The 25,752-nt window shown below is 47.1% G+C and overlaps 1 protein-coding gene across 4 annotated transcripts in view; it reads right to left on the reverse strand.

Moving 5' to 3' along the window:
• Positions 1-25,526, reverse strand: part of LOC112853054 (uncharacterized) — a 44,851-nt gene extending 19,325 nt beyond the window's left edge. For 2 of the 4 annotated variants that reach the window (XM_086698996.1, XM_086698998.1), the window contains exon 1: positions 4,804-4,943. In XM_086698996.1, the coding sequence (XP_086555122.1) occupies positions 4,804-4,806 (3 nt within the window). In that variant the 5' untranslated portion in view covers positions 4,807-4,943. Of the gene's footprint in view, positions 1-4,803; positions 5,260-25,365 lie in introns of those variants that run through there. The other 2 variants (XM_086698997.1, XM_086698995.1) reach the window with 2 other exon arrangements.
• Between the last annotated feature and the right edge of the window lie 226 nt (positions 25,527-25,752).

Consider the following 25,752-nt stretch of genomic DNA (forward strand, 5'->3'; position numbering starts at 1 on the left):
CAGAGAGCCTGATGTGGGGCTCGAACTCACGAACCGTGAGATCATGACCTGAGCTGAAGTCAGTCACTCAACCAACTGAGCCACCCAGGCACCCCCCATGCACACATTATCTGAAGTAAATAGTCACTGGGACGCCTGGGTGGCTCAGTTGGGTAAGCGTCTGACTCTTGGTTTTGGCTCAGGTTATAATCTCAAGGTTCGTGGGTTCAGGCCCCACTTCGGGCTCTGCACACTGTCAGTGCAGAGCCTGGTTGGGATTTTCTCTCTCTCCCTAGCTCCCCGCCCCTCCCCCACTAATGTAGTCTCTGTCTCTCTCAAAAATGAAAACTAAAAACTAAAATGAAATAAAATAGTCATATATATAAACCACATTTTTTTTCTTTTTTTTTCAACGTTTTATTTGTTTTTGGGACAGAGAGAGACAGAGCATGAACGGGGGAGGGGCAGAGAGAGACGGAGACACAGAATCGGAAACAGGCTCCAGGCTCCGAGCCATCAGCCCAGAGCCCGACGCGGGGCTCGAACTCACGGACCGCGAGATCGTGACCTGGCTGAAGTCGGACGCCCAACCGACTGCGCCACCCAGGCGCCCCTAAACCACATTTTTTTACTGTTATTTTATTTTTATCTTTTAAGATTTTAAGTAATTTCTACACCCAACATGTGGCTCTAACTCATAACCCCGAGATCAAGAATCACGTGATGCATCAACAGAGCCAGTCAGGTGCCCCATATTTTTCTAACAGCCTTTATTTTGAATGAACTTGTTTTGCTCTTTAAAATTAAAAAAAAAAAATTTGGGGGGGTGGGGGGGATGCCTGGGTGGCTCAGTCAGTTAAGTGTCTGACTCTTAAATTCAGCTCAGGTCACGATCTCACGGTTTGTGAGTTCGAGTCCTGAATTGGGCTCAGAGGCTGCTTGCGATTCTCTCTCACTAATTCTCTCTCCCCCCCCCACCCCCGCCCCTCCCGTTTGTGTTTGCTCTCTCAAAATAAATAAACTTAAAAACTATTTTTAAGATTAAGTAGCATATTATAATATACTAGGGATTTAGTCCTCACCCATTAAATGTATTAGGATTATCAAAGATTGATGCAACTTTTGAGTAGTTTTCCTCATATCAATTAAAATAGGAATTCAGGGGCGCCTGGGTGGCGCAGTCGGTTAAGCGTCCGACTTCAGCCAGGTCACGATCTCGCGGTCCGTGAGTTCAAGCCCCGCGTCGGGCTCTGGGCTGATGGCTCAGAGCCTGGAGCCTGTTTCTGATTCTGTGTCTCCCTCTCTCTCTGCCCCTCCCCCGTTCATGCTCTGTCTCTCTCTGTCCCAAAAATAAATAAAAAACGTTGAAAAAAAAAATTAAAAAAAAAAAATAAAATAGGAATTCATTTCCCTTAAACTTTAACAATATTACAGAATTCAAATTTCCAAAGCTCTCTGGGGGCATACAAATAAAAAGCTGACCTAAAACATAAAATCTACCTGAGAACCTCAAATACACCCATCTCACATCTTGAGACTCTTTTGCCTAAAAAGGAACAGATACTCTGTTTGGTTTCATAATTCCTTGCCTTACTCCCATTGTATCTTTATTTATTTATTTTTTAAATGTTTATTTATTTTTTTGAGAGAGACAGTGTGAATGGGGGAGGGGCAGAGAGAGAGAGAGAGAGAGAGAGAGAGAGGGAGACACGGAATCCGAAACAGGCTCCAGGCTCTGAGCTGTCAGCACAGAGCCCAACGTGGGGCTCGAACTCACGAGCTGTGAGATCATGACCTGAGCCGAAGTTGAACGCTCAACCGACTGAGCCACCCAGGCGCCCCCTCCCATTGTATCTTTAAATCAACCTACATTTTCAAAGTCCAAGAACTAAAAATTCATTGCTCTCACAAAGAAAACAGGATCACTAATGGCTAAAGGAAACTACATGGAGTTAGAAGCTGCAATATGCAATATATAAACTTATATGAGAAAAGAAACGCAGGGGCGCCTGGGTGGCTCAGTTGGTTAAGCATCCGACTTCGGCTCAGGTCATGATCTTGCGGTTCGTGAGTTCGAGCCCCGCGTCAGGCTCTATGCTGATGGTGCAGAGCCTGGAACCTGCTTTGGATTCTATGTCTCCCTCTCTCTATGCCCCCACTCCCCTGCTCATGTTCTGTCTCTCTCAAAAATACACATTTAAAAAAAATATCTAAATATATATATATATATATAAAAACTCCATATATTCATATATCTCACGGTTAGTGGGTTCAAGCCCCACGTCAGGCTCTGTGCTGACAGCTCAGAGCCTGGAGCCTGCTTCGGATTCTGTGTCTGTCTCTCTGCCCCTCCCCTGCTCTTGCTCTGTCTCTCTCTCTAAAATAAATAAACGTTAAAAAAATGCAAATATTTGAATCAGGTGAGATAAGCAGCCTGCTTCCCCACGGTTCAGAAGGAAAACTCCCATTCCCAGTCTGTGGTCCAGACCGCACCTGTTGGGATACAGCCCCTGGGCCCAGTTCCTGGTGATGGAGGTGTGGGGGTGGGGGCAACACCTGAGCAGCCACAGGAATGAAGTGACAGGAATGAAGGGTGGGAGCTACACATACACCTCTCTCAGGGCATAATGGAAACATTCGTCTCTCAGGGTTCAATTCTTGCAAGTCAGGAAACCACTGGCCAGATGTGACTTAAGGATCTGACTCAAAAGAACTTCCAAATTCACAAACTCTTTGTCCAGAAGGCAGATCTCCTGACCTTCCCGGACTTTGTCAATGTACACAAATTACTCCGAGTGCGCCTACACTGCAGACGCAAAGCTCAAGCCTGTGTCTAGAAACAGGCCCAAGGAGGGGGGCGCCTGGGTGGCTCAGCAGGTTAAGCGTCCGACTCTTGGTTTTGGCTCACGCCATGATCTCACGGTTCGTGGGTTCGAGCCCTATGTCAGGCTCTGTGCTGACAGTGTGGAGCCTGCTTGGGATTCCTTCTCTCTCCCTCTCTCTGGCCCTCCCCCACTTGCACGGTCTGTGGGAGGGAGGGAAGAAGGAAGGAAGGGAAGTCCAAGGAAACCACGATTACAACCACTGCCCTGTTCCCTAACCCCATCCCCCATGTACACAAGCACCCCCAGCTTTCCTTGGTTCTGCAGATTCTCGCAGCTCCTTCTGGGGTGTCTGAACAGGTAGGGCACCTGCTGGGGGAGGCTCTCCAGGAAGAACCAACTGGGCCTTCAAGTATTTCCCTTTCTAGGCTCAAGGTGGGGGGCCTTGCCATAATTTTTTTTTTAATGTTTATTTTTGAGAGAGACAGACAGACAGGCAGAGTGAGCAGAGAAGGGCAGAGAGAGAGGGAGACACAGAATCCAAAGCAGGCTCCAGGCTCTAAGCTGTCAGCACAGAGCCCGACGCGGGGCTCGAACCCACAAACCGCGAGATCGTGACCTGAGCTGAAGTCGGACGCTTAACCGACTGAGCCACCTAGGTGTCCCAAGGGGGGAGCCTTACCTTAGAAACATTGACCTCAGGCTTCTGCTTCCTACCAACTTGCTCTGAACCACCAGTAACATTTTAAAAGTGATAAGCCTACTGTGAAAAAAAATCGCTCATATCCAGCGTTTATGTATGTGTAAGGGAGGGAAGCAAATTGTAAAGCATTTTTTTAGTTCAACAACACACACACACACACACACACACACACACACAAATATCTACTCCTTTCAAAAACCATAAATATGTCAGTTAATTATTATTTCCATGGCAAGAAACTGTTTGGAAACAATAATTATTGAACACCTTTCGAGGTGGTACAAGTCTAAGTCCTGATATTGCATTTGAAATCACCCAAAAGGACAACTCTCTGAGTGTTACTACACCTGCTCATGGGAAGAAAAAAAGGAAACAAAAATTTTAATAGATGAAACAAGGAAATGTTCCCCCCCCCACCCTGAAATTCACCCCTTTCTTGCCTCTTTGTAGAATTTTATACTTTCAAGATCTATGGATTAAATACATCTTATTAGAAGACGCAGGCTTAAAGAAGTTGAACACAGTCACAAACTCAGGTGAGGCAATCCAGACAGGACACAGCACCCAGGGAAGTTTCCAAAGAGGAACCGCCAACCAAAGGACTTCCCACAGGACGTCTGTGCTCAGGAAAGATACTGGGAGGAGAGGCAAAGGAATTTCATGCTATGTATTCCAGGTGGTTACTCTCGGCTTTCCTCTTACGTAAAATATTCACAGGCAAAAAAAAAAAAAAAAAAAAAAAAAAGTCTTTAAAAAGAGCCATTCGCGGCTCTGTAGATAAACGATAAAATACTGCGTAATTTGAAATGCATCACGGAGAACAAACAGTTAATAATGATGCTGTGAACCGGAGAGGGAAGATGGCGTTTCGGAATGCAGGGAAGGATCTGGAAATTGAGGCATTTATTTCCAGTCTTACGAAGAGCTAGCCTGGGGGCACAGGGTCGTGGCTTTGAGACCCCACTCCCCCGACATCTGGAAAAGTGAGGGGAAAACGGGTGCCCCCCGCTCCCGGGCGAGAGGGACTGGGGACCCCACAGACCACAGCTCCTCCCGCGCACGGACCCCGGAGACCGAGGCGTGACCGTCCCCCGATGACCCTCCGGTGGTCATCGCCCAGTCTATGGGAGGCGCGGCCGCGCACAGCGACGGGACAGGACGCCCGGGTCCCGGCTGCCGCCCGGCCCCGCGCTGCGTGCCGCGCCGGCAGCGGACTCGGGTCCCCACACTCCGGGGGTCACGGCCGCGAGCCCAGGTCCCGCCGCCCCCGGTTCCCGACTCCCGGCCCCGCACACTCACCATCGCTCGGTTTCCGGGGTGCCGGGTCGCCCACCATCCGGCTGCCGCGGCCAGCGCAGGTCGCGGCGACCCAGGACGCGGCGGAACCTCCCGAAGCCCTTAAGGACGGCGCCAGCGGGTGCGAGGCTCGGACGCACAGCAGCCACCGCACACAGCCCTCGCCGTCCACGGCGTCCACGGCGTCCACGGCGCGTCGCCCGCACGTACGGCTCCGGCGGCTCCCCTGATTGGACGGCTCGCACGGCCCCGCCCCCTCCCGCCTGAGCGACAGCGGGCCGGAGGTCACGTCTTTGAGCCGACCTTGCTTGGGCAGGGGGCTGCCGCCTGTTGTCTCCAAGGCCGTCGCTGGGAAGCGCGAGGCCGCCAGGCCACTCACGGAACCGTGACCCTTCCTCACAAGCGCACGCGCAAGTGACCTCACCATTCGTAAGCATGAGTCCGGTTCCATGTTGGTCTTTGATCATTTTCCAGCAGGGAGTCGTCTGCCCACCGCGCCCCCAACCCCCACTCCTTTGGTCTTCAAAGACTCTCGAAGCCTTGGGGCCACTGAGCTTGGTGGGAGGTTTGAGCCCCACAGTCCCAGACCAGGCCCGAAGTCTCAGGTGCTCGCATGTGAGAAAACCTTCCAGTGTAATTCCGTTGATACTTCTCTGTTCAAAGACGGAAGAAGGAAAACCGAAAGAACACTGCTCGATGGCAAAGACTAGACGGTAAAGGTCTAAAGGATGAACAAAGAGTCGGGACGGGGTCACCCAGGGGGCAGGACGGTGGTGAGCCCGGGAGGGAACCAACATGAGACTCTCACTGCGGCCCACAGTTAGGAATCTTCGTGATGCTTCCAGAGATGTGTGTATTACTAGCAAATCCTACCACAGAACATTTTGTACACGCTTTTCTCAGTCTGTTGGATGATCAAAGACTTTAAGAAGTTATTAAGGTCGAAAAAGAACAATTTGTAAGTTTGTTTCTTATGTAATGGGGCAGTGTGAGTTTTCATTCTCAGGTGTGGCAGAAAAAAATTGGTAACAAGCCAACTGTCTATTTAGAAAGAATGAGTCACATAAACTCATCATATGGACTTTAAAAATCAAAGGGGGAGGCACCTGGCTGGCGCCAGGTCTTGATTTGGGCTCAGGTCATGATCTCACCACTTCTGGGTTCGAGCCCCACACTGCCAGTGAGGAGCCTACTTGGGATTCTCTCTCTCTCTCTCTCTCTCTCTCTTGTCCTCCCCTGCTTGCGCACGTGTGAGCTGCTCGCTCACTCTCTCTCATAAATAAGTAGATAAACTTAAAAAAAAAACCTGCTTTGAGGGGCGCCTGGGTGGCTCAGTTGATTGAGCGTCTGACTTCGGCTCAGGTCATGATCTCACCGTTTGTGAGTTCGAGCTCTCTGTCGGGCCCTGTGCTGACAGCTCAGAGCCTGGAGCCTGCTTCCAATTCTGTGACTCCCTCTCTCGATGCCCCTCCCCTGCTCATGCTCTGTCTCTGCCTTTCTCTCAAATAAACATTAAAAATTTTTTTAATAAAAAAAACCTGCTTAAAACAAAGGTATGATATGAAAAGATCAACGAGTATGCATTACTAGAACAAACATACTAACTATATTGTAATATATATATACGTATATATACATATATATGTATATGTATATATATATGCATATATATATGCCAGGTCACCTTTTCTATAACCTGTAGAGACTGGAGGATCCCCACCACCCTCCCATCCCCCTCACCAAGGTTTGGTTGAGTAGCAGAGACTAAAATGCACCTACCAGAAACGTGTGAAAAGGTTTATTAACTTTCATAATGGAAGTTTCCGGGGAGGGCCAGGCAGGCCTTCTCAAGCAGGCGAGAAATGCCTTGAGAAAGCAAGGGAAGGAGACTGGTCTGGGTTTTATTCAGGTTGGTTGGAGGGTGGCTAGGGTGAGAGTTTGTGCTCATGGGCAGGGACTTACGTGATTGACTCTCTTGCCAGGGCCAAAGCTGAGCACCCAGGCTTTCTTATCACCTTATACAGATGTGGAGCCCAAAGGGTAGAGGAAGGGATATAAAATGTTAAGAGTCATCTGTCAGATAATGGGAAATATCTCTGCCCCAGGTGACTGGCACTTGTAAATTCCTAGGATAAGAGCACTAAAAGCCAGTCTTGGCCTAATATGTGGCCTTTAATTCTGTCCCTGACACAGGGCTCTTGAAACTATGTACATTTCTTAAAAAAATTTTAGTTTTGGATGTTTATGTTTTGAGAGAGAGAGAGAGAGAGAGACAGGGTGTGAGTGGGGGAGGGGCAGAGAAGGAGACACAGAATCTGAAGCAGACTCCAGGCTCTGAGCTGTCAGCACAGAGCCTGATGCGGGGCTCGAACTCATGGAACACGAGAGCATGACCTGAGCCGAAGTCGGATGCCCAACTGACTGACACACCCGGGTGCCCCGAAACTATGTAAATTTCTAAGTGATACCAGCACTGGGAGAAACTTTTGTTCCAATGAGGCGACTCTGGGTGGGCTCCTGGGTGGGGGCTGGTCGCCAGGAAGTCCAAGCCATGATTAGGAGCTTGGAATTTTTAGCCCAGCCCCCGTCCCCCAGGGAGGGGGGAGAAGCTGGAAATGGAGTTAATAATTGATCATGCCTACATTAGTAAGCCTCCATAAAATCCCAGTAATATGGGGTTTGGAGACTTTGGGGGTGGGGGACCCAACCATGTACTGGGAGGGTGACATACCCAAACTCTGTAGGGGCCCTCCAAGTACTCTCCCTACCTATCTCTTCACCTGGCCGTTCATTTGCATCTCTTATCATATCCTTTAATAAACTGGTTAAGTGTAAGTAAGTTTTCCCTGACTTCTGGAAGGTGCTCTAACAAATTAATTGAACTCAAGCAGGGGATTGTGAGAACCTCTGATTTGTAGCAGGACAGAAGTTGTGAGTAACCTTGTTGGGACTTGCTTCATGTGACCGGCATCTGAACTGGGATGGGAGAGGTCCTGTGGGACTGAGCACTTAACCTGTGGGATTGACACTACCTACAGGTGGATCGTGTCAAGACTGAGTTAAGTTACAGGACCCCCAGCTGCGTCACACGTTTGGTGACCAGAACTGTTGGAAGTAAAGTGTTCTCAGGAAATATAAAGGAGACACATAGGAGAAAAGAAGTGGGTTTTCTCTACTCCAGAATAATACTGGATTTTCCCAATGTATATCAGCAGTCAAATATTTAAAAGTGGAGTCAGAGACTTCTGGTTTCTTCTCTGGCACGTAAGAAGTTTAGAAGGTGACATTTCTATATTTACCAGGTAAAAGCAAGTAAGCTTAAAAAAAAAAAATCAATGATCAAAGAATTGAGGTCACAGTACAAACTGCCTTCTCCAAAAATAATAGCCATTTTGATACATTCCTACAATGGTCTGTTCTTAATAAGACCTGTCCTCCAGACACTGGTTTTTCAAGAATCACCTGGGGGGGCAGGGAGGGAAATAACTAACTCCAGTTCTCCCCAGCCTTTCTGCCTGACCTAAGGTGAGGGTGTAGGGAACGGAGATAGACTTGCGAGGTTCACAGGTCATTTTTCACCGCTCACAGCCAACGTGTGGTGTGTTTTCCAAAACTATTTCCCCAACTCTCCAACACCAGCTGGGTGGCCTACAGTTCAATGCAGTTCTAACGCTAACCAGAGTTCGTATCAGACTCTACGGTTTAAGGGCACAGCCCACAAAAGGGCCACCGCATCAGCCACCAGCTGCAAAGGGGAGGCCCCAACCCGGGAGGTTCTCTAGGTGCACTCCCATGTTTGTTAATTCAGCAGAAACACTACCGGAACTCACAGAAGCTCTTTATTTTTTATTCCTGATTTATTATAAAAGCTACAAGTCAGGAACAGCCCAATGGAAGGGGTGTGCAGGACGAAGTAGGTGGGGGAAGGTAGGGAACTCCCGTGCCTTCTCCGGATACAGCACCCTCCCAGCACATTGGTGTCTTCACCAGCTTAGCATCTCTCTGAATCCTGAGGTTTAAGGGTTTGGGTGAAGTTTCCGTGCGTAGCTAGGCACGACGGATGAAATCATTGGTGGTTGGTGAATCACTCAAACTGTAGCTCCTCCCCACTCCCTACAGGTTGGGGGCTGGGCTGAACGTTCTAAGATCCGAGCTGAGATCGAGATCTTAACTAACTGAGTCACCCCAGGTGCCCCAGACATTTTTCTTATTATACCAAAGGTCACAGCCCAGAGACATGTGATCATTAAAATAGTGACATCAAAACTATAGAACACTTCTCTCCACCCAAGACATTCCATCAGAAAACTCCCATTTAACAACCGTGGAATAAACAAAGAACTGTACATTTCAGAACTTAAAGAAGTCTCTATAGTACCCCCAAAGATAACATGGGTGACAGAAGGGCACCTGAGAGCATTTTAGCCTTTGGCAGCTACAACAGAGAGTAAACACAACCTAAACCCTACTCAGATAAACACAAACCCTTACACCAAAGGCCTATTTACCTCAGTTCCTTTTTCACAGTACATCGTGCCTGGCATTGAACAACAACAGCAACAACATTATTAAAATACACAGTTTGAAGAGATTATACAAGTAAAAGAACTCGACTCAGATGTAGCAGATATGTTACAATTATTAGACCAGAGACATAAAGCAACCATGATTAATATGCTAAGCACTTTTGGGGTGACTGGGTGGTTCAGTCAGTTAAGTGTCCAATTCTTGGTTTTGGCTCAGGTCATGATTTCATGGTTCGTGAGTTCGAGGCCTGCATCGGGCCCTGTGCTGACAGGGTAGAGCCTACTTGGGATTCTCTCTCTCCCTATCTCTCTCTCTCTGGCCCTCCCCTGCTAGCTCTGTCTCTCAAAAAATAAATTAAGGGGCACCTAGGTGGCTCAGTTGGTTAAGCATCTGACTTTGGCTCGAGTCATGATCTCACAGCTCATGAGTTTGAGCCCTGCGTCAGGTTCTGTGCTGACAGTTCAGAGCCTGGAGCCTGCTTCGGATTTGGGTCTCCCTCTCTCTCTGTCTCTCCCTCACTCATGCTCTGTCTCTCTCTCTCAAAAATAAACATTAAAAATTTAAATTAAAAAATTAATTAATTAAAAAAATCAGGGGTGCCTGGGTGGCTCAGTAGGTTAAGTGTCTGACTTCGGCCCAGATCATGAACTCATGGTTCATGAGTTTGAGCCCTGCATCGGGCTCTGTGCTGACAGCTGAGAGCCTGGAGCCTGCTTCAGATTTTGTGACTCCTTCTCTCCCTGCCTCTCCCCAGCTCACACTCTGTCCCTTAAAAATGAATAAATGTTAGGGGGCGCCTGGGTGGCGCAGTCGGTTAAGCGGCCGACTTCAGCCAGGTCACGATCTCGCGGTCCGGGAGTTCGAGCCCCGCGTCGGGCTCCGGGCTGATGGCTCGGAGCCTGGAGCCTATTTCCGATTCTGTGTCTCCCTCTCTCTCTGCCCCTCCCCCGTTCATGCTCTGTCTCTCTCTGTCCCAAAAATAAACGTTGAAAAAAAAAAAAAAAAAAAGTTTAAAAAAAAAAAATGAATAAATGTTAAAAAATTTTCTAAAAAAAATTAACAAAAAATATGCTAAGTGTTTTAATAAGAAATAGTGGATAACATGCAAGAACAGATAAGTAATCTTTTTTGTTTTTAAACGTTTATTTATTTTTGAGACAGAGCATGAACAGGGGAGGGGCAGAGAGAGAGGGAGACACAGAATCGGAAGCAGGCTCCAGGCTCCGAGCCATCAGCCCAGAGCCCGACGCGGGGCTCGAACTCACGGACCACGAGATCGTGACCTGAGCTGAAGTCGGACACTTAACCGACTGCGCCACCCAGGCGCCCCTTTTGTTTTTATTCTTAAAAAAATTTGTTTTTAAAATTTTTAACGTTTCTTTATTATTGAGAGACAGAGCATGAGCAGGGGAGGGGCAGAGAGAGAGGTAGACACAGAATTCGAAGCAGGCTGCAGGCTCCAAGCTGTCAGCACAGAGCTTGATGGGCGCCTTAACTCACAAACCATGAGATCATGACCTGAGCCAAAGTCGGACACTCAACCAAATGGGTCACCCAGGCGCCCCGTAGATACTCTACTCAGAGATGAAAACTAAGAAAGAACCAAAAGAAATATGCATGAAATGAAAAAAAAACCCAAAACAATAGAAGAAAAATGAAGAATTCCTTTGGGGGCCTTTTGAATACAGTGGAAGTATGTGAGGAAGGATTCAGTGGGCTTGAAGAAATGTCAATAGAATTTCCAAAACTGAAATGCAAAGAGAATAAACGAAAAAGGCAAAACAAATCTAAGAAATTTGGGACAATTATAAAGGTGTAACATAAATATAATTGGAATACATGAAGGAGAAGAAAACCAGAAAGGGACAGGGGCCAGAAGTCAAACAATAGTACCCAAATTAATGTTAGACACCAAACTACAGATCCAGGAAGCCCAGGGATCACCAAAGAGGATAAAAACCTAGAAATGCACACCTAGAAATGTCATATTCAAAGTTGAGGGAAAAAGGCAAAGAGAAAATCTTGAAAGAAACTAGGGGGAGAAAACCTTCATTATATACAAAGAAAGAAAAGAATTAAATCTGACTTCTTTTCAGAAACCATGCAAGTAGGAAAAGAGTTTTGTTAAATAGAAAGCGTTGAAAGAAAATAAAAAACAAAAAAAACACCCAGCTACAATTCTGTGTCAAACAAAATTATCCTTCAAAAGTGAGGGAAAAGGGTGCCTGGGTGGCTCAGTCGGTTCAGCGTCCGACTCTTGGTGTTAGCCCAGGTCATGATCTCGCGATGCGTGGGTTCAAGCCCCACATCAGGCTGTGTACTGACAGCATGGAGCCTGCTTGGGATTCTCTCTCTCCCTCGCTCCCTGCCCCTCCCCAGCTCATGGTGCACACATGCTTTCTCTCTCTCCTTCAAAATAAATAAATAAACTTAAAAAACATGACTGAGAAAAAAAGATTTTCTGAGACAAACGAAACTTGAGGGAGTTTGTCATCAGTAAAACGTGCTTCCCAAGGAATGTTAAAAGAAACTCGTCAGGGGGCACCTGGGTGGCTCAGTCGGTTAAGCGTCCAACTTCAGCTCAGGTCCTGGTCTCACGGTCCGTGGGTTTGAGCCCCCTGTCCAGCTCTGCGCTGACAGCTCAGAGCCTGCAGTCTGCTTTGGATTTTGTGTCTCCCTTTCTCTCTGCCCCTCCCCTGCTTGCACTCTTTCTCAAAAATAAATAAACATTTAAAAAATTAAGAAAAAAGAAACTCATCGGGAAGAAGGTAATAATAAAGAAAGGGAGAATGTTAGAGAAGGAATCAGTGAAGGTAAAATTCAAGGACGTGCTTTTGCTATTTGTATTTAATCTGACAAATAACACTTTGTTCAAAGTCATAATAGCAATATTTTCAGTGCATAGACCTTATAAACAAAAATGAATGACAGCAATGTCACAAGGGACAGGGAGGGAAGAATTGGAAATACTCTGTTATGAGGTACTTCCTCATCCAGAGAGTGGTATAGTGTTGCTTCAGACAGGGCTTGGGTTAGCTGTAAATATATATCAAAACTCGAGCCTAACAACTAAAAAAGGTATAATGATATGCTGGGAGAGCGGAAGAAATGAAATGTGGTAAAATGTTCAATAAAAGGCAGAAAAGGAAGAAGAAAGTAGAAAACAAAGAAAGAACAAAGGCAGCAAATGGGCAACAATAAAATATATAGGTTTTTTTTAATGCTTATTTATTTTTGAGAGACAAAGAGAGCACAGGTGAGGGAGGGGCAGAGACAGAAGGAGACACAGAATCCGAAGCAGGTTCCAGGCTCTGAGCTGTCAGCGCAGAGCCCGACGTGGGGCTTGAGCTCGTGAATCGTGAGATCATAACCTGAGCCAAAGTCGGATGCTCCATCAACTGAGTCATCCCAGTGCCCCTAGATTTTATTCAAACAATCTTTTTTTTTTTTTTAATTTTTTTTTCAACGTTTTATTTATTTTTGGGACAGAGAGAGACAGAGCATGAACGGGGGAGGGGCAGAGAGAGAGGGAGACACAGAATCAGAAACAGGCTCCAGGCTCTGAGCCATCAGCCCAGAGCCCGACGCGGGGCTCGAACTCCCGGACCGCGAGATCGTGACCTGGCTGAAGTCGGACGCCTAACCAACTGCGCCACCCAGGCGCCCCTCAAACAATCTTCTTAAACATTAGTGGTCTAAATACAAGGGAAAGACAAAAACTGTCTCAGTGGATAATAAAATAACAATTACATGTTGTCTACAAGGGTCACACTTTACATACAAAGATTCACGTAGATTAAAAGTAAGAGATGGGAAAAGATATACCATGGCATGCCAACACTGAACACAAGACAGCTGGTATAGATATATTACCTTTGGAGCATTACATAATGATAAAGGGGTCAAGTCTCCAAGAAGACACAGCACTCCTTCAAGGGTATGTGTGTAACAGTGGGGCAAAACACACGAGGCAAAAACTGAAAGAACTCTAAGAAGAAATAATTGAACCTGTCACTACAGAGATTCCAACACCAGCCCCCATCAGTAATTAGCAGGTCCAACAGGCAGAGATAATGAAGGACACTGTTAACACCATCAGGCAAGTGGCTTTCATTGAAACCTATGCAACACCTCATCCAAACATTCTTCTGAGGTTCATGTAGACTGTCCACGAAACCAGACCACATTCTGGGCCATAAAACACACCCTAACAAACTCGGAGAGAAGGAAGGAAGGAAGGAAGGAAGGAAGGAAGGAAGGAAGGAAGGGAGGGAGGGAGGGAGGGAGGGAGGGAGGGAGGGAGGAAAAGAAAAGAAAGAAGGAAAGAAAGGGAAAGAAAGAGAGAGAGAGAGAGAGAGAGAGAAAGAAAGAAAAAGAAAATTATGCTTATAAACCAAAATTATATTAACTTGGAAATCAATAACAGAACAATGGTTGGGAAATCTCCACACACCCAAATATCATATGGGTCAATAAGAGAGGTCAGCAAGTGGTGGAATAGAAGTTTGCTACTGTTATATCCCCACCAGGCACCGATTTTGAAAGCCACCCAATGATGAGAGTACCTCTGTGGAAATTTCCAGTGGTCCAGTTCACACACCCCAAAGGAGCAAAAACTCTGAGAATAGACCCCATGAGGAGGTAAGAAGAGTGGTTTTATTTTACCTGTGTCACCTTCTCCCCAAAGGCAGCACAGCTCCTTCCCAAGAGAGACGGTGTTGGCCCATAATTCCCCCCATGGGGAAAGTGAAACGTTATAAGAGAGCACTTGGATTCCCCCGGTGGTGTGGGATGCTGTTCAGAAGGCTCACCACTTTCCTGTCTCACCGAAAATACTGAGGATATCAACACAGCTGAGTGGCTGGAAGGCTGGGAGCAGGGAAGGACTTGGAAAGACCTAAGGCAACCAGACCTTGGAACTCAACAAATGGCTGCGGATCCTACTAAGTGCTTGCATATTCGATCTGGATGCTTGCATTTCAGCCACTTTGGAGGCAATGCCCGTGGACACTCCCAAATGGCCCATGGGCACGCTCAATACTCCATACATCTCACTCCCACCCATATGATCCGCTCCCTTGTAGCCCAGACAGTGAGTACAAGCCTCTTAATGTCTTGTAAGCACATGCATTCAGAGGGCTCAACTCAGTGGGATTAGAAAAAGGTGCACAGGAGCACCTGGCTGGCTCAGTTGATAGAGCATGCAGTTCTTGATCTCAGGATTGTGAGTTCAAGCCCCACATTGGGTACAGAGATCGTTTAAATTAAAAAAAAAAAAAAACTTTGAAAAAAAGAGAAAAGAATGCACAAACTTGAGCACTTCAGGGTACCACCCTAGGGGAAACAAAAAGGAAGCTCTCAGCACCTGGCCCGGCTTTGAGGGATCAAAAGAAGGTGTATAATCTTCAGAATTACCCCTAATGAGGGGGCTGGAGGTATGAAGCAGGTACATCAGTAGAAAAGATCTGAGAGAGCCTCAGAATCCCTAGCTGGGCTGACTGGTGATGGTGTTTCTCTCCCAAAGTGAGTTAGTAAAGACTGGAGAAAGTGGCTACTTCCTCACATGCAAAGACACCAACGTGAGACTTCAAGGAATTCAAGGAACACACACACACACACACACACACACACACACACACACACACACACAAAGGAAAAATGATGCCAACAAAGGAACACAATTTTCTAGTAACCTATCCAATAGAAATAGAGATCTGCAAGTTGCCTGATATAATTGTTCCAAGAAAGCTCGGAAAGCTTCAAAAGAGCCCAGATAGACAATGTGGTGTCTCTCTCGATCAGATGGGGACCCCCAAGCGTGGGGTGACAATCGGGTGGAAGCCAGTGGTGCGGACAGTTGAAAGGATTCACCCGAGGCAGAATGAAGAAGTTTATCGAATACACTGCAAGGGAGCAGCAGGCAGGACAGCAAAGGAGGCTGTGAACGGGGGCTGTTGTTAGAGAGGGAAGGTAAGGGGGTATAGTGACATATGGAATCTTCCCTTCTTTGGTAACTGTGCCTAGAGCTAAGTAGCCCATTGGTCAGTTAGGGCCTATGGATATTTTGAGACGGGTGGCCTGATGGGCCCGTCTGTATTCAGCCAGGGGGGTTGGGGTCACTTTGGGCTCTTCTGCCTTGATCATGGTTCCATTGCACAAGCTTGTTGTCCAAAAGCGGCCTCTACAGACAACTCCATGAAATCAAGAAAACAATACATGAACAAAGCAAGAAGTATGGCAGAGAGTAGAAATCATAAAGAACCCAAATAGAAATTCCAGCACTGAAGGAAAAGTGAAATGAAAAAAAGAAATGCAAACAGAGAGGCTCAAGAGCTGACTTGATGAATACGATGAAAGAATCTGTGAACTTGAAGACCAGTCATTAGAAATCATACAGATGAAGGAGAAGAAAAGAAAAATGAACAAAAAGGAGTGAAGAAAGGTTATGAGACTTAGGGGACACCCGTAAAATAAACAATACGCACATAATGGAAATTCCAGAAGAAGAGAGAATGGCAGAACGCTTAAAGAAATAATGGCTCGGGGCGCCCAGGGGGCTCGGTCGGTTAAGCGTCCGACTTCGGCTCAGGTCATGATCTCGCAGTTCGTGAGTTCAAGCCCCGTGTCGGGCTCTGTGCTGAGGGCTCAGAGCCTGGAGCCTGTTTCGGATTCTGCGTCTCCCTCTCTCTCTGACCCTCCCCCATTCATGCTCTGTCTCTGTCTCAAAAATAAATAAATGTTAAAAAAAAAATTAAAAAAAAAAAAGAAATAATGGCTGGAGAGGCACCTGGGTGGCTCAGTCAGTTGAGCGTCCGACTTCGGCTCAGGTCATGATCTCACGGTTTGTGATTTCAAGTCTCGCATCGGGCTCGCTGCTGTCAGTGCACAGCCTGCTTCAGATCTTCGGTCCCCCTCTCGCTCTGCCCCTCCCCTGCTCATTCTCTCTCTCTTTCAAAATAAATAAATAAACTTAAAAAAAAATAAAGAAAAAGATAAACCAAGCTGACAAACCTTTAGCTAAATGAAGAAAAGATTAATAAAATCAGAAAGTAAAAAGGATAAATTATAACTGATAGCACTGAAATTCAAAGTATCGTAAGAGACTACTATGAATAAATATATGTTAACAAATTTGATAACCTACAAGTATAAATTCCTTTAAACATACAACTTACTAAGACTGAATCATGAAACAGAAAATCAAAACTCAGTAAGGAGTAAGGAAATCGAATCAGGAATCAAAAAAAAACGCCCAACAAAGAAAAGCCCAGGACCAGATGGCTTCACTGGTGAATTCTACCCAACACTTAAAAAATTCCTGGAGCACCTGGGTGGCTCAGTCGGTTAAGTATCCAACTTTGGCTCAGGTCGTGATCTGGCGGTTGGAGAGTTTGAGCCCCACGTCGGGCTCTGTGTTGACAGCTCAGAGCCTGGAGCCTGCTTCAGATTCTGTCTCCTTCTCTCCCTGTCCCTCCCTTACAAATGCTCTGTCTCTCTCTCCCTCAAAAAAAAACAAGTTAAAAATTCATACTAACTCTTCTCAAACTCTTGCAACAAATTAGAAAGGAGGAAATACTTCCAAAATCATCTTATGAGGCCAGCATTATATTTTTTAAAGTTTTTTTTAAATATATTTTTTAAAATTTATTTTTGACAAAGAGCAAGACAGAGTGTGAGCAGGAGAGGGGCAGAGAGAGAGACAGAAACACAGAATCTGAAGCGGGCTCCAGGCTGTGAGCTGTCAGCACAGAGCCCAATGTGGGGCTCAAACTCGTGAACTGCGAGATCATGACCTGAGCCGAAGTCGGATGCTTAACCGACTGAGCCACCCAGGTGCCCGTTATTAAAGTTTTTAAAACAATTTTTTTAATGTTTATTTATTTTGGAGAGAAAGGGTAGACAGAGCATGAGTGGGAGAGAGGCAGAGAGAGAGGGAGACATAGAATCCTAAGCAGGCTCCAGGCTCCCAGCTATCAGCACAGAGCCTGATGCAGGGCTCGAACTCACAAACTGTGAGATCATAACCTGAGCCTAAGTCGGACACTCAACCGACAGAGCCACCCAGGCTCCCCTATTAAAGTTTTTTAAAGTGTATTTATTTTGAGAAAGACAGCAATAGTGTGAGAGGGGGAGGGGCAGAGACAGAGGGAAAGAGAATCACAAGCAGGCTCTGTACCATCAATGCTTAGCCAACTGAGCCACCCAGGTGTCTGAGGCCAGCATTACATAGATAACAAAGTCAGACGAGGACACTCCAAGGAAAGAAAATTAAGGGGCGCCTGGGTGGCTCAGCTAGTTGGGTGACTGACTTCGGCTCAGGTCATGATCTTGCAGTTTGTGAGTTTGAGCCCCGCGTCAGGCTCTGTGCTGACAGCTCAGAGCCTGGAGCCTGCTTCAGATTCTCTGTCTCCCTCTCTCTCTGCCCCTCCCCTGCTTGTGCTCTGTCTCTCTCTCCCTCTGTCTCTCTCAAAAATAAATAAACATTAAAAAATTTTTAAAAATCCTTTACAAAATACTAGTACATTAAATTCAACAGCACACTAAAAGGCTTATACAACTTGATCAGTGGATTTATCCCTGGTATGCAAGGATGGTTCAACATATGCAAATCAATACATGTGCTATACCCAATTAACAAGATGAAAGATAAAAGTCATATGATCATCTCAGCAGGTGCAGGGGAGGCATGTGACAACATCCAACATCCTTTAATGATGAAATAAAACAAATTAGGTAGAGAAAGAATGTACCTCGGGGCACCTAGGTGGCTCAGTTGGATCTCAGGGTCGTGAGATCAGGTCCTGCATGGGCCTGCTTGGGATTCTCTCTCTCCCTCTCCGTCTCTCTGCCCCTACCCCACTTGCACATGATCTCTATCTCAAAATAAATAAAGAAACTTAAAAAAAAAAAAAGAATGTACCTCAATAGCATAAAAGCCATATATGACAAATGCACAGCTAACATCATACTGAAGATAGAAAAGTCGCCTCTTCCAGAACTATGTGCCTGGCAAGAAACTGAGGAAAGGGTTAAGGTGAGATATATCTATTTGTCCCCTATTTTATACTCAGGAACTCCCCTACATTATCAGGGGTAACTTGCTTAAATTTTCTGGGATAGAATTTGAGCCTTAGTATCATTTGCATGAAGGTTTTGGAATTAATGCATTGAAGCAGTTGGCAAAATTAATTCGGAATCTGTGTTGTAGAGGCCCCCAAACCCTGTGTCTTTTAAAGGGTTTATATAGTGCCCTGCAATCTTTTTTGTTGTGTAAATTCTTCCTTTAGCATATTTTGGATTTCCAATTTGGTAAAATTGTGGACCTTTTAGTATTTTTCTCTTTTGTTCCTTCCCACCTGTCCTTCCTGATTTTGCTTTTTGGGGATTTTTTGGTCACTGGATGAACTTCAGGGAAAGGAGGGTCCTCTCTACCCTGATATTTATTTTTTAATTTTTATTTAATTAAAAAATTTTTAAATGTTTTGTATTTTTGAGTGTGAGTGGGAGAAGGGCAGAGAAAGAGACTACCCTGATGTTTGTATATTTTTTCCTCCAGAGAGCCTCAAATCAGTGCCATCAGGAAACTCCCCTGTGACGACTTGTTGGCGTATAGGTTTTAAAGATCCCAGACCTAAGTCAGTTTCAGCTGATACCTTTGCTGTGCCGCAGTGAGGCCAGGGGTATTGTCCTCTAGAACCTTGTGGGTCACAGTCATTGCTGCAATACAGACAGGGAGGCAGCAGCAGAGGCGTTTAAGATCCTGGTGACTCCTCTGGCGTCAGGACTTACCCCACATTCTAATGACTGCCTTTCTTCTCTCTTCTCTTTTTCTCTTTAAGTTTATTTATTTATTGAGAGAGTGTAAGCACGAACAGAGAGACAGACAGACAGACAGACAGAAAGAGAATCCAAAGCAGGCTCCACATTCAGAGACCGACTCGGGGCTCAACCCCACAACTGTGAAATCATGACCTGAGCTGAAATCAAGAGTCGGACCACTGAACCGACTGAGCCACCCAGGCACCCACCTCTTCCTCTTTTTAAATGGGAGCTGTTTCAGGAGTGACCTCTTGATATGGCCTCCTCTGGCATAGTCCTCTCTCCCACCCCCACCCCCGGGGATATCTCAGGGCCAACTCTGCCTCTATCACAGCTTCCTTCTGACGCACAGATAAATCTCTGCAAACGCATTAACCCAGGACCACTGTAAGAAGGGCCCCAATTTTGCTCTGAAAGGCCTAGGAATCCTAGAACTCTGGTCGGTTGAATCGAGAACTTCGGGTTGGCAGGCTTGCCCCAAGACAGGGCAGCACAGCATATAACATGAGCTCCCCAGGACCTAGCAGCCCACAGGACATGCCACTGTCACGGAGCACAGCAGGTGAGCAAGTCAGAGTAAGAGAACACAGACCCACGGGCAGTGGTTTTGTCTGGACATGCTGCTCATGGCCACCTATTCTGGTCACATGCAGATATGCGGTTCCTGTATTAAGACTGAGGCCCGCCCCCATACACTCTGAGGGTAGGAAAAGGCTTAGGTCTCACATGACTCACATAATTGAGATCGAGGGGAGGGGAGGGCAGGGCAGGGTCAGTCTCTCAAGCAGCTCTGAACTGGCTTCAGAAAGCAAGGAAAGGAGCCTGGAATGGGGTTTCATTGTGGCTGGGGGGTTAGTGAAAAAATATTCAGTGGCACTTGTCAAAGATGGGAGTGCAGATGAGTTTAAGATGGTTTCATTCAGGGGGCGCCTGGGTGGCACAGTCGGTTAGGCGTCCGACTTCAACCAGGTCACGATCTCGCGGTCCGTGAGTTCGAGCCCCGCGTCAGGCTCTGGGCTGATGGCTCGGAGCCTGGAGCCTGCTTCCGATTCTGTGTCTCCCTCTCTCTCTGCCCCTCCCCTGTTCATGCTCTCTCTCTGTCCCAAAAATAAATAAACGTTGAAAAAAAAAATTAAAAAAAAAAAAAAGATGGTTTCATTCAGAACCACCGTGACGGGTATAGAGACACCTGTGATGGGATTTTCACAGGGGATGAGAAACGAGATGGGGTTCAACTCTGGACACAGCATGGGCAGGTGGGAGTTCATGGCCAGAGAACAGGGTGGAGGTCAGTGGACGGAAAAGGACTCAGAGAAAAATCAGGGGTAAGAGGGTTCTGGCTGAAACGACCTAACAGGATTCTTACTGAAGACAGGCCAGGGTGATCACTTTCAACTGGGGGATAAAGGGCGGGGGGGGGGGGGGGGGGAACTTGATCAGCTATCAAGGGTGGTCAGACATGGAGGGGGTGGGGAGGATTCTGGTTCAGCTGACCTAGCAGGGTTCTTGCTAAAACTGAATTTTACAGGGAGCTACCCAGATAGACCTACGAGAAGGTTTAGGAGCCTGACACAAGTTTGGTCAAGCAAAGAATATTTGTCGGGGGTGGGGCCAGGGCAAGAGTTTTGCACACAGGGACTCGGGACTCGTGTGCTCAGAATCTGAGGCCAGTGCCATATAAGGGAGCCTCTGGACTTTTTTTGTATGTGCATTTATTTTTGAGAGTGAGAGAGAGAGAAAGAGAGACAGAGCATGAGCAGGGGAGGGACAGAGACAGAGGGAGACACAGAATCCGAAGCAGGCTCCAGGCTCCGAGCTGTCAGTGCAGAGCCCGACGCGGGGCTCGAACCCACGAGCCGTGAGGTCGTGACCTGAGCTGAAGTCCGACACCCAACTGACCAAGCCACCCAGGCACCCTGAGCCTCTGGACTTTCTTGTCGCTTTGTCCAGGTGGTGGAGATAAGGGAAAGGGAGGGGTTGGTGAGGAGTAAGCAGTCAGCAAACATGAAAAGATGTGGAGTCTGGCTGATTATAAGGACACACATGGGTAAGAAGAATATTTCTACTTATTACTATATAAAAGTGGCTTATTTCTATATAAAAAACTAACACCAACAGGAAGTTCATGAAATGATCGACAGTGTGTATTTGGAGATGGCTGGAGTCACAGCACTGGAGGGGAGCAGGATGTTTGGACAGTGAGTTTTCTTAAGTTAAACTTTCTATCTCACGAATATACTTAAAATAGAAGTTGGTAGACACTGTGTTTTACTAGTTAGCAGTCTTTATTCAATTTTAACTTTGGTACATAGGAAACCATTCTAAGATTTAATTCTCTTCTTTTTTAAAGGTTTTATTTTTAAGTAATCTCTATACCCAACATAGGGCTCGAACCCACAACCTTGAGATCGAGAGTCGCACGCTCCACCAGCTGAGCCAGCCAGGTGCCCCAGATTGAATTCCTTTAAACCCAGTTACAAAAGTGAAACCATAAAAAAATGAATATTTTCAAATCTTTTTCTTTTTAATTCTTTTAAGTGTTTATTTTGAGAGGGAGGGAGGGGGGAGAGAGAGGGAGGGAGAGAGGGAGGGAGGGAGGGGGAGAGAGAGAGAGAGAGAGAGAGAGAGAAAGAAACTCAAGCAGGCTCCTCGCTGTCAGTACAGAGCCTGATTCAGGGCTCAAACTCACGAACCGGAGATCATGACCTGAGCCAAAATCAAGAGTGGGATGCTTAACCATCTGAGCCACCCAGGCACCCCTAAATCTCTAAGTAGAAGGACATGTGGCATCATAGTTTGTCCTTCCCTTAGTTCAACACTGGGGTTATTTCCAGGAATAAGAAGCATATTCTAATGCGATAGGGGTTGGAATTTAGGTCCTTAAATGCATTCGATTTTCAAAGACTTACATAAGCTATAAGTAGCTTTCCTCACATCAATTAAAATAAGAATTCACTTTCTTTACCCTTTTATTTATTTATTTGGAGACCGAGAGGGGGACAGAGACAGACAGCGCATGCAAGCGGGAAGAGGGGCAAAGAGAGAGAGAGAGAGATGATCCCAAGCAGGCTCTGTGCTGTCAGGGCAGAGCCCAATGACCTAGGGCTCGATCCCATGAACTGTGAGATCATGACCTGAGCCGAACAAGAGTCTGAGCCACCCAGGCATCCCCTTTACCCTTTTAAATGCCACTATCCCCTAAGGACATGCGTAAACACTGATGTAAAAATGAAAAATTGTACCGGGAAGCTCAAGCACATTCATCTCAAACCTTTGCCTAAAAGGAACAAAAAGTTCTATTTAGTTCTGCAGTTTTCCTGTCTTACTGCCATCATTTCTCTCAATGAACTTACATTTTCAAGCCCAAGAAACAAACAAAAAAATGTTATTTCTCCCACAGGCAGCAGAATTAAAGTGCTAAGGGAGACCAGAAGCAAAGGACTGCAATACTCAATCCATTAACGGAATCCGGAGAAAAGAAACATAAATATTGAGCTCAGCACAGACGAGCAGCCAGCTCCTCACAGGACAGAAGGAAAGTCACAGTCAGAGAGTTTTAAACACACTCCAGACACTTCCAGTGGAGACAGAATCCCCGGAGTTGGAAGATCCCTGCTAAGGTAGGGAGTGGGGCGGGGGGAGGAAGGATACCTCAGCAGCCACAGGAATGAACCCTGGGACCCCTGAACTCCCTCCCTCCCCCGGGGCCTAGTGGAACCCCTCTCTCCCTAAGGCTGCTGTTCTCCAAGTGAGGAAACTCTCAGCAGGATTCACTTGTAGGTTGTTACCCAAATGAACTCCCAAATTCACGAGCCCTAGCCCGGACACAGACCTCCTGACTTTCACAGGCTTTCTCAATACAAACAAATGACACTCCGTGCACTTACATGTGGATGCAAAACTCCAACCTGGGTCTAGACACAGGACTAAGGGATCCACACTTACCTAGAAAGGGCATCTCCTCCCCACCCCTTTGTGCACAAGCATCCCCAGCTTTCCAGGCTCTGTAGCTTCTCTCCATATAAAGGCTCCTTCTGGGGGCACCTGGGTGGCTCAGTACGTTGAGCGTCCGACTTTAGCTCAGGTCACGATCTCACAGTTCATGGGTTTGAGCCCCGCATCGTGCTCTGTGCTGACAGCTCAGAGCCTAGAGCCTGGAGCCTGCTTCGGATTCTGTGTCTCTCTCTCTCTCTCTCTCTCTCTCTCTCTCTCTCTCTCAAAAATAAATAAACATTTAAAAAAGAAAGACAAGCCTCCTTTTGAGGTGGGTGTGAGCAGGTAAAAACACCTGCAGAAGCTCCTCAGGAAGAACCAGCTGGGCCTTGAAGGTATTTCCCTTTGCAGACTCTGTGAGGAAGGGGGCGGGGAGCCTAGCTTAGGTCGCCAGCCATAGGCTTCTGTCACATTGCTTTGGACTATAGTAGTATTTAAAAAAAATTTTTTTTTAATGTTTATTTTGGGGACAGAGAGAGACAGAGCATGAATGGCGGAGGGGCAGAGAGAGAGGGAGACACAGAATCGGAAGCAGGCTCCAGTCTCTGAGCCGTCAGCCCAGAGCCTGACGCGGGGCTCGAGCTCACGGACCGCGAGATCGTGACCCGGCTGAAGTGGGACGCTCAACCGACTGAGCCACCCAGGCGCCCCTATAGTAGTATTTTTAATGACACAAACCCAGTATATGAAGAACCTAGGAAGATCACACAAACCCAATTTTATGTAGAAAAGATGGAGAAACTTGTAAGGCATTTTTCTAGTTCAACAAGAAAATCCATAAGTATTTATTACTTTCATAAAATAAGGATAGTAAACATTACTTCCATGGCAAGAAATTGTCCTATAAACAATTAATCGGACTTGAATGCTCAAAGTGCTGGAATTATAGTTGAAATTGCTCTCCTTCCCCCTCACCAAAAAACAAAACAACAACAAAAAACAGCAGTGGGGCACCTGGGTGGCTCAGCCGGTTGAGCGACCCCGACTTCGGCTCCGGCCATGATCTCACGGTTTGTGAGTTCGAGCCCCGCGTCGGGCTCTGTGCTGACAGCTCAGAGCCTGGAGCCTGCTTGGGATTCTGTGTCTCCCTCTCTCTGTGCCCCTCCCCCACTCATGCTCTGTCTCAGAAATAAACATTTAAAAAAATTTTTAAAAACGGCAAGAAAACAGTCCTCAGAATATTACTGCAACGTCTCGGGAAGAAAAACGAGAAACAAGAAATGTCAACACATGCGATGTGATACTAAAATTGTATACATACATATATATATATATATATATATATATATATATATATATACATACATACATATACGTATATATATATGTATATACGTATGTATATACAGCTGAAATTCACCTTTGTCTTCCCTCTTTGGAAATATTTAATATGGTCTTTCTCAATCTATCACTTAAATACATTTTACATTTAATTGAAAACTGGACACCAAAAAAAAGTGACTGAGTGTTATCAAGGTGACAAACCTAGGGATGGGCAGTGCTCACAGGGCAGATCACCCAGGAAAGTCTCAGAGAGGAACGCCCACCCAAAGGAGTTCTCGCAACATGCCTGTGCCCAGGAAAGGTCCTGGGGGGAGGGGCACAGGAGTTCCTAAAACGTAGCTCCAGGTGCTTACTGTCTGCTTCCCTCTCGTGTAAAAACATCCAGAGAAAAATCACAAGCGTTTCAAATGGCCCATCCATATAATGTGTACGCTGCGTCAGTTTGAAATGCACCCCGGAGGACACATAGTTGATACTGATGCTGTGAACTGGAGAGGGGAAGTTGGCGTCTGGGGAGGCGGGGTAGGATCTGGAAAGTCAGGGATTTATTGCTGGCCTTAGAAAGAGCTAGGCTGGGGAAAGGGTCGTGGATTTGAGACTCTGTTTCCCCAACATCTGGAACACTCCGGAGAAAACGGGTGCCCCTGGGGAGACAGGAAGGGCTGGGGACCCCACAGACCACAGCACCTCCCGCGTACGAATCCCGGAGACGGAGTCACGACTGTCCCCTGACGACTCCCCCCCCTCCCCCCGTGGTCACCGCACGGATCGGGAGAGACGCGGCCGCGCGCAGTGACGGGACAGGACGCCGCGGGGTCCCGGCTGCCCGCACAGCCCGCAGGCCGCGCGCGGAGGGGGACTGAGGTCGGAGCGGCGCCACCGGGGGCTCGGGGGACTCGGGGACTCCGCCCCGTCCTGGCACACCCGGCCCCGCACACTCACCATCTCCCGGCTTCTCGGGTCGCCCGGCGTCGTGCCCGCTGCTCCCGCGGCAGGTGCAGGTCACTGCGCGATTCACGCTGCGGCAGAGCCACCTGGGACCTTTTAAGCGCAGGTGAGAAGCGAACCGGGGCCAGGCCTCGAGCTTCCAGGGGGCTGCGGGGCGTCGCCACACCCACCTGCCCCTGCCGCGGCCCTCATTGGACCGCTCGCAAGGACCCGCCCCTCCGCTCCTGAGTGACAACAGGGCAGAAGGTCCGCTTGCTTGCGAAATCCAGTCTTTTAGGTGGTCGGGAACCTGTCCCCTCCTGGGACGTTTGCTTTTAAACAAAACTTGGTCCTGGCCCTAGGGGGACCGTGGCGTCTTCCTGCAGCTCCTTGTAAACGTGG

The sequence above is a fragment of the Puma concolor genome, chromosome A2 (genome assembly GCF_028749965.1).
Source record: "Puma concolor isolate L17-30 chromosome A2, mPumCon1.1.hap2, whole genome shotgun sequence".
NCBI classification, from domain to species: Eukaryota; Metazoa; Chordata; class Mammalia; order Carnivora; family Felidae; genus Puma; species Puma concolor.